Source organism: Oncorhynchus clarkii, chromosome 17 (genome assembly GCF_045791955.1).
Source record: "Oncorhynchus clarkii lewisi isolate Uvic-CL-2024 chromosome 17, UVic_Ocla_1.0, whole genome shotgun sequence".
Classification (NCBI taxonomy): domain Eukaryota; kingdom Metazoa; phylum Chordata; class Actinopteri; order Salmoniformes; family Salmonidae; genus Oncorhynchus; species Oncorhynchus clarkii.
Genome location: NC_092163.1, coordinates 26,806,596 through 26,815,737, shown reverse-complemented (window position 1 = coordinate 26,815,737; position 9,142 = coordinate 26,806,596). Strand labels below are relative to the sequence as shown.

The 9,142-nt window shown below is 40.5% G+C and overlaps 1 protein-coding gene across 1 annotated transcript in view; it reads left to right on the top strand.

The window, feature by feature from the left end:
* LOC139370655 (alpha-1-syntrophin-like) overlaps positions 1-8,695 on the top strand; it is an 81,058-nt gene extending 72,363 nt beyond the window's left edge. Inside the window, exon 8 of the mRNA XM_071110261.1 lies at positions 5,665-8,695. Within this exon, the coding sequence (XP_070966362.1) occupies positions 5,665-5,757 (93 nt within the window). The 3' untranslated portion in view covers positions 5,758-8,695. The remainder of the gene's footprint in view (positions 1-5,664) is intronic.
* Positions 8,696-9,142: the final 447 nt, after the last annotated feature.

Genomic DNA, 9,142 nt, shown 5'->3' with positions numbered 1-9,142 from the left:
AGTGCAAGAGGCATCACTACAGTCCCTGGTTCGAATCCAGGCTGTATCACATCCGGATGTGATTGGAGTCCCATAGGGCGGCGCACAATTGGCCCAGTGTCGTCCAGGCCGTCATTGTAAATAAGAATTTGTTTTTAACTGACTTGCTTAGTTAAATCCAGTCGTTCCTCTGGTGATGTAGAGGTTAACCCAGGCCCTGCAGCTCCCAGCATCACTCCCATTCCCCAGGCACTCTCATTTGTTGACTTCTGTAATCGTAAAAGCATTGGTTTCATGCATTTTAACATTAGAAGCCTCCTCCCTAAGTTTGTTTTATTCACTGCTTTAGCACACTCTGCAAACCCGGATGTCCATGACGTGTTTGAATCCTGGCTTAGGAAGGCCACCAAAAATCCTGACATTTCCATTCCTAACTATAACATTTTCCGCCAAGATAGAACTGCCAAAGGGGGTGGAGTTAGCCTGCAGCAGTTCTGTCATACTATCCAGGTCTGTGCCCAAACAATTTCAGCTTCTTCTTTTAAAAATCGACCTTTCCAGAAACAAGTCTCACCGTTGCCACTTGTTATAGACCCCCTTCAGCCCCCAGCTGTGCCCTGGACACCATATGTGAATTGATCGCCCCCCCATCTATCTTCAGAGTTCGTAGAGTTTGGTGATGTCACGCCCTGGTCTTAGTATTTTGTGTTTTCTTTATTATTTTGGTCAGGCCAGGGTGTGACATGGGTTATTTATGTGGTGTGTTTTGTCTTGGGGTTTTTTGTAGGTCATGGGATTGTGGTTAGTGGGGTTGTCTAGAATAGTCTATGGCTGCCTGGAGTGGTTCTCAATCAGAGGCAGGTGTTTATCGTTGTCTCTGATTGGGAACCATATTTAGGCAGCCATATTCTTTGAGTGTTTCATGGGTGATTGTTCCTGTCTCATTGTTTGTTTGCACCAGATAAGGCTGTTTAGGGTTTCCACTTTTTTTGTATTCAGTTGTTCATGTGTACTATTTCGTATTAAAAGAACCATGGACACTTACCACGCCGCATATTGGTCCTCTGATCCTTTTCGCCTCTCCTCTTGGGAAGAAGAGGAGGAAATCCCTAACAGGTGACCTAAACTGGGACATGCTTAACACCCTGGCCGTCCTACAATCTAAGCTAGATGCCCTCAATCTCACACAAATTAACATGGAACGTACCAGGTACAATCCTAAATCTGTAACTATGGGCACCCTCTTAGATATCATCCTGACCAACTTGCCCTCTAAATACAACTCTGCTGTCTTCAACCAGGATCTCAGCGATCACTGCCTCATTGCCTGCGTCCGTAATGCATCCACGGTCAAACGACCACCCCTCATCACTGTCAAACGCTCACTAAAACACTTCAGCAAGCAGGCCTTTCTAATCGACCTGGCACGGGTATCCTGGAAAGATATTGACCTCATCCCGTCAGTAGAGGATGTCTGGTTGCTCTTCAAAAGTGCTATTCTCTCCATCTTAAATAAGCTTTCCCCATTTAAAAAAATGTAGAACTAAGAACAGATATAGCCCTTGGTTCACCCCAGACTTGACTGCCCTTGACTAGCACAAAACATCCTGTGGCGTTCTGAATTAGCATCGAATAGCCCCCGCGATATGCAACTTTTCAGGAAAGTCAGAAACCAATATACTCAATATACATACTTAGTTAGGAAAGCTAAGGCTAGCTTTTTCAAAAATAAATTTGCTTCCTGTAGCACTAATTCCATAAGTTCTGGAACACTATAAAGTCCATGGAGAATAAGAGCACCTTCTCCCAGCTGTCCACTGCACTGAGGATAGGAAACACTGTCACCACTGATAAATCTATGATAATCGATTTCAATAAGCATTTTTCCACAGCTGGCCATGCTTCCCACCTGGCTACCCACACCCTGGTCAACATCTCAGCACCCCCTGCACCAACTTGCCCAAACCCCCTCCGCCGCTTCTCCTTCACCCAAATCCAGACAGCTGATGTTCTGCAAAATCTGGATCCATACAAATCACCTGGGCTAGACCCTCTCTTTCTAAAATGATCTGCCGAAATTGTTCAACCCCTATTTACTAGACTGTTTAACCTCTCTTTCATATCATCTGAGTTCCCCATAGATTGGAAAGCTGCTGCGGTCATCCCCCTTTTCAAAGGAGTAGACACTCTAGACCCAAACTGTTACAGACCCATATCTCTCCTACCCTGCCTTTCTAAAATCTTCGAAAGCCAAGTTAATAAACAGATCACCGACCATTTTGAATCCCACCGTACCTTCTCCGCTATGCAATCTGGTTTCCGTGCTGGTAATGGGTGCACCTCAGCCATGCTCAAGGTCCTAAACGATATCATAACCAACATCGATAAAAGACAGTACTATGCAGATATCTTCATCGACCTAGCCAAGGCTTTCGACTCTGTCAATCACCACATTCTTATTGGCAGACTCAATAGCCTTGGCTTCTCAAATGACTGCCTCACCTGGTTCACCAACTACTTCTCAGAGTTCAGTGTGTCAAATCGGAGGGCCTGTTGTCTGGACTTCTGGCAGTCTGTATGGGGGTACCACAGAGTTCAATTCTCAGCACGACTCTTTTCTCTGTATATATCAATGATCGCTCTTGCTGCTGGTGATTCTCTGATCCACCTCTATGCAGACGACACCATTCTGTATAGATCTGGCCCTTCTTTGGACACTGCTAACAAACCTTCAACACCATACAACACTCCTTCTGTGGCCTCCAACTGATTTTAATCGCTAGTAAAACTAAGTGCGTGCTCATCAACCGATTGCTGTCCGCACCCTCCTGCCCGCCTAGCATCACCACTCTGGACGGTTCTGACCTAGAATATGTGGGCAACTACAAATACCTAATTTTCTGGTTAGACTGTAAACTCTCCTTCCAGACTCACATTAAGCATCTCCAATCCAAAATTAAATATTAGAATTGGCTTCCTATTTCACAACAAAGCCTCCTTCACCCATGCCGCCAAACATACCCTCGTAAAACTGACCATCCTACCGATCATCGACTTCGGCAATGTCATTTACAAAATAGCCCCCAACACTCTACTCAGCAAACTGGATGTAGTCTATCACAGTGCCATCTGTTTTGTCACCAAAGCCCTATATACTACCCACCACTGCGACCTGTATGCTCTCGTTGGCTGGCCCTCACTACATATCCGTCACCAAACCCACTGGCTCCAGGTCATCTATAAGTCTTTGCTAGGTAAAGCACCGCCTTATCTCAGCTCATTGGTCACCATAGCAACACCCACCCATAGCAAGCAGGTATATTGCACTGGTCATCCCCAATGCCAACACTTACTTTGGCCGCCTTTCCTTCCAGTTCTCTGCTTTCATTGACTGAAATGAATTGCAAAAATCTCTGAAGCTGGAGTCTTATATCTCCCTCTCTAACTTTAAACATCAGTTGTCAGAGCAGCTTACTGCTGTACCTGTACACAGCCAATCTGTAAATAGCACACCCAACTACCTAATCCCCTCTTGCTCTTTTGCACCCCAGTATCTCTACTTGCACATCATCACCTGCACATCTATCACTCCAGTCTAATGCTAAATTGTAATTATTTGTCGCCTCTATGTCCTATTTATTGCCTACCTCCCTACTATTCTACATTTGCACACACTGTACATAGATTTTCAATTTTTATTTTATTTTGTGTTGTTGACTGTACGTTTGTTTATGTGTAACTCTGTTGTTTTTGTCGCACTGCTTTGCTTTATCTTGGCCAGATCACAGTTGTAAATGAGAACTTGTTCTCAACTGGCCTACCTGGTTAAATAGAGGTGAAAAAAAGATATAATAAAAAAATAAAGGTGACACATCACACTGACCAAAATGTTATTTTGTGGCATTTACGTATGTCCCCATTTCCAGTAAAACATAATCAAACCTATTTCTTTCACTTACTTGCTGTGCTGTTTTGTTGTTCAGTCGTTTCATTCTCAACCAGGATTTCTATGGAACACCTTTTGGGTCTTTGCTATCAAAAAAGATACATGTCAAATAACACTATTTGATGTGTCAAATAACACAACATAATCTGTTTCAGTAGCTATAGTTAGCTAGCTAACTATATAGCTAGGTGTCATCTAAAATAACCCTAATTTATGAGACAGTTCTTATTTGATTTATGGTGGTCGGACCCATCTATGTGAAGCTAGCAATAAGGATTAGCCACAATAGTGGACTTTGCGGTTAGCCTTCAAAATAAAAGTATTCTACTATTTGAATTAATTTGCATCACTGCCAATGCCATGCTTTTATTTTGAAGGCAGACCGCAAATTCCACTATTGTGCCTAATCCTTATTGTGGCTAGCTTCACAACACATAACCCGCTCTGGTCGGGTCGAGCCTCACTAGCCAGATGAAGCTAGCTGGCTGCTTATAACGTTAGCTTTTGGCAACCAAGCTAATAATAACTCACAAGGATTCATAAATCATTGCGATGAATAATGAAAATGACTGCAGTTTCTACTTGTCATTGTTTTCAGGTTGGTTGTATTGGTGCTAGCTAGGTACCAAGCTAAAGCTAGCTACCCCAGAAGTTGCGGTCGAACAAATTATGCTTTATTACCAATGCGGTATTGTAAACACATCGTTTGTGGCCAGTGTTTGCTTGTTTGCAGACTTTTTTGCACAGCTTTGACAGCGCTACTGTATCTTTTTTGACACACAAAGACCCAAACGGCGTTCCATATGTCGTATGTATTTTTTTTATATATATTCTTTTTAAATTATTATATATATATATTTTTTTCCCCCCCGTATGTCGTGAAGCTAATAGCAGTGACTCTATTACTGTGTAACTCCGGTAGGGCAACATCTGAAAAATAGCGCACTTGGTAGTGTTGGCGAAAGCCAACATCACCTACTACAAAGAACGATTGATTGTCAAGGGCAATGAATTCCATTTTCTTGACTTTAATGGATTTCACCTTTGAGTTGTCTCGCTGAAAATGTCTTACTTTTTCAAATGACTGCTCGACATGTTGACTGCTCGATCCACACAGCAGACATTGTGTGGGCTAGGTTAGGAATGCTGTGTTGCACGTGTAGTGCAACATTTTACGTGGCGTTATTACGTCATGTTATATAGGTATGCACGGTATCTTTGACATCGGCTTTTAACATCAACGTTACACTAGACATCGTTCAACTAGTTCACCGATATATCGTGCATCCCTAGAATATATGTGTATTTGGATGGTTTCCTTTCATTGATCCCTATTCTGAACCCCTCCTATATATTCTGAGTCTTTCTTGAAAATTCTAATTAAAGTTACACCGTATTTAAAGGGATGACTTTAGATACATGTACTGAAAACCATATTGAATGAAAACTTCATGAGAAAATCTGTTGATCAGCAAGTGGGAGGGTTTTCAGGGGTTGAATTCAATTTATTCAGTGTGCGCAAGTTGCTGCACCTGCAAAGCCTGTTATGCACCTGCATAAAGTAAGTCTGAATACCAACTATTGAAACGTGTAAAAAGGAAATAGATTTCCTAAGTCTGAATCGGGCCCATGATGAACCCCATTTTCAAACCCCCAAAAACATTTCAATATAGAGTAAACTTTTCAACTTCTCTCTCCCCCTTCTTTCTCTCTCTTACCCTCCCTTCCCTCTCCTGCAGCAACTGGACCTCCACTCCTGTCCCAAGACCATGGTGTTCATCATCCACTCCTTCCTCTCCGCTAAGGTCAAGCGGCTAGGCTTGTTAGCATGATAACATTTTAACCTCCCCACCCACCCTGAAAAACCACCGAACCACCCATGCGTATTTACACGCAGCCACGACTAACGTTAGGAGGATGTGACGTCACTGCAGAGGATATGATGTCACGGCTCTGTTTCAAACCTCACCAAACTCTTACCAAGGGCCACTGTTGGTCAGAATCAAAGTGGAAAGCGAGTGGATTGAAGACATACTGTACCTGCAATAATGATGCTTTCAAAGGTCCTTATCAGTCGTAAGGACAACATCTGTCCTAAGAGGATATTAACTTACGAGAGCCAAACTTACACTTATGACAGCCTACATAGCACTGTTGCCAAGCTCAAGGGGCTAAATGTTTGAATTGTATTTGTTTCATGGGTCATAGCATGTCCATTGTCATAAGTGACAAGTCAATTGATATAACCTCTCACGAGTGGTTATAACAGGCACCATTGATTTTACAACGGCTTCAAAAAAAGTTACACAATTTTAAAACTGTTACATGCACTGTTGACTGATTGTGTTGAACTATTCAGAGGGTTTACTGTTTTGCCATAACATTTTTTGGGAAACATTATTTTAAGTCTGCTTTTAGAGCAGTTTTCCAAGTACTGATTCAGATACATTTTGAGTGCAGCGAAAAGCCTTTTGACTCTGCATTTCTTTAGTAGGTTCATCCCGTAACCAATATCAACATGAAGATAACTTCAAATGTGCTTTCTGACATATTGTTTAACACCTAAATCCAGACATTTAGAAACAGGCACCAAACGGATTGTTGCCACTGTAATTTCACTTAACAAAAAGCTCCACCCTCCAACTAACTGGAATGACTTTATGCATACGATTACTATGCATTTATAGATACAGTATATACAGAATTTGACGCGTTATCATTTCTGTCGATGGAGTGCATACTACGACCCCTTTTGATTTAGGAAGTTGTCCCTCAAAACTAGATCCTTTTCAGTTTGAGGAAAGATCGATGGAATGGTTCTCCCATAGGTATAACCAGCCATATAGGTGTATGTAACTGTATAGTATATGTATGTATTTGGCTCTGGGTATAACATTATCAATGAATACATTGAAAGTGTTTCCTATTAAAAGAGTTATCAGAGTATATGCTACAGGTACTGAGTTGTGTTTATATTTAAACCTTTTTAAGTCCTTACAAAGCTAGTTGAATACACATTATGTTCTCTTCTTAACAACTACAGCCAAAATCGCTGATGCATTTGAAAGATATAAGCTTGTTGGGGACTCATGATGCAGTTTTTATACAGTGTTAGTCCTTTTGTTAGGTGTGTGCATTTACAGAAGTCAAACCAACTTAAAATGAACAGAAATGGGGTCTATAGTTTACATGACCATGTATGTGTTCAATTACCCCCATTTCTTTTGTGTCAACAGACTATTCACTACCCGTGGCCTTTGCTCTACAATGCTAAACAAACCTATATTAATATATATTTCAAACTAAAACTTGTTTGCTTTCAATAAGAAACATTTCTTGTATATTCTTATTTAAACAAAAAGGTGTGCCTTGCAGGGTTGTTTGTATATAAAAGTGTAATAAACTTTGATTGTTAACTTTTACAGGGTTTTATTGGTAGATCTCTAGGTATCAGTTTGATAAACAAGTTGCATATGTAATAGGGACCCCGCCCACAAAAGTGCAGTAACTGGAGTGTACTGTGTTATTTTGGAAGCTTTGCTTTCCTAATAACTTCAGTGTGCTTGCAGTTGAAGTATAACTGGGTCATTCCATGAATAGCGTACGTTCTGCTTCCCTTTGATATTTTAAGTAGACATTTTTTCACAGATTTTTAAGCCTGTTATGTTAAGTGAAGGGCCCTTTAATATAGACCATATGGAACATTTTTTTTCAATCTGACTTTGCTAATGTGCCAAATATCTGCATCCCTCGTCATGTTTTTCAGACTTCTAGGAACATTTTAACCCACTTAATTGGCACTTACTATAATCATTTCTTTTTAACCCCTTGAGTTAGGAAAACATGTTTTTTATGAAGTTGAACATGTGTTCTTTATGACAGAATGTTACAATTAGGTGAAATTATTAGTTTTTTTGGACCAAGTTTCACTACCCGAAAGGCACTCTATTGATGGATTCTACTGCATTGTATTGTAGTTAAACTTCTTCTAACTGCAGTTATATACTGCAAATTAAGCATACTGCACAACAGAAAAACAGTGTTATTTTGGACACAGTACTTGCAGTATAGTGTACTGCAGTTATACTGCACTGTAACTGCAATCTTCTTTCGTAAAAGGAACGTACGGGCAACCCAGGATGGGAACCCCAGCCCACTTCATACCCGCAAAGCAAAATTTTTACATGCCATCAAATGAACTATCAACGTAGTCCTCATTGGATGGCCATGGCTTCTTTCTCTTCCAAAAATGTACCATGGTAGTACATAGAGCTGGTCGATGGGGCCAAAAGAGCTGGGAGATAGAGCCAACAAGAGCTGGGAGATAGAGCCAACAAGAGCTGGGAGATAGGGACAAAAATCCATAATGTGATAAATTGCCTGGATTGATGCGATAGTGATGAATAGAACGATAAGTTTATAACAATGTGCACCACATTTTTTTATATTTTTTATTATCCTTCAAAACTACTACTACTATTTTATTGGTTGTAGCCATCAAAAAGGGGTCCACGGCCCCAAACAGATTGAGAACCGGTGGTCTAGTAGTGTAGTGTACCCGATTAAAATCTTTGGATGTGAATAGGGTATGGTGAGAAGAATGTAGTCTGACACCTTGAAGATAAGGTTTAAAATAATGTTTATCTGGTGCTTCTCTCTTTGATACAGTTGTCAGTTGTCTCGCTCTCTTTCATTCAACTAACTAGGCTACTAAATAGCCAACATACCAAACCATTTGTAAAAAGCTATTGAAAAAAAAAACAAAAAAAAGTATCTCAAATACATTTTCATCATGTCATTTTCATAATTATAAACATATCCCTAACAACCGCAAGTTACAATGTTTCCCTTTGTTTACACTCTCTGTGTGAACCTTCGTTGGAGTCCTCTGTTTCTATGCTAATAGGTTTTTATAAATGAATTCAACTATCAAAACGTCATTAAAAAAAGTACAACAATAATATTACTACCCTCCGCTTAACTTGGTGTTTCCTATCCTATGATTTATAACTCGCTCACCGCAAAGAAGTTGTATAACACACTGTATTACTTATACAACTGGTATAAGGACCGGACATGAGACAGGAGTAGAAATTAACGTGGGTGTTGTGTAATGCATTTCACAGGACAACACATTCCAAACATTCCAATGTACTTAAGTAGAAGGGACAAAGTAGAATATCAATACACAACATATTCCTCCCCCTTTACTTTTGA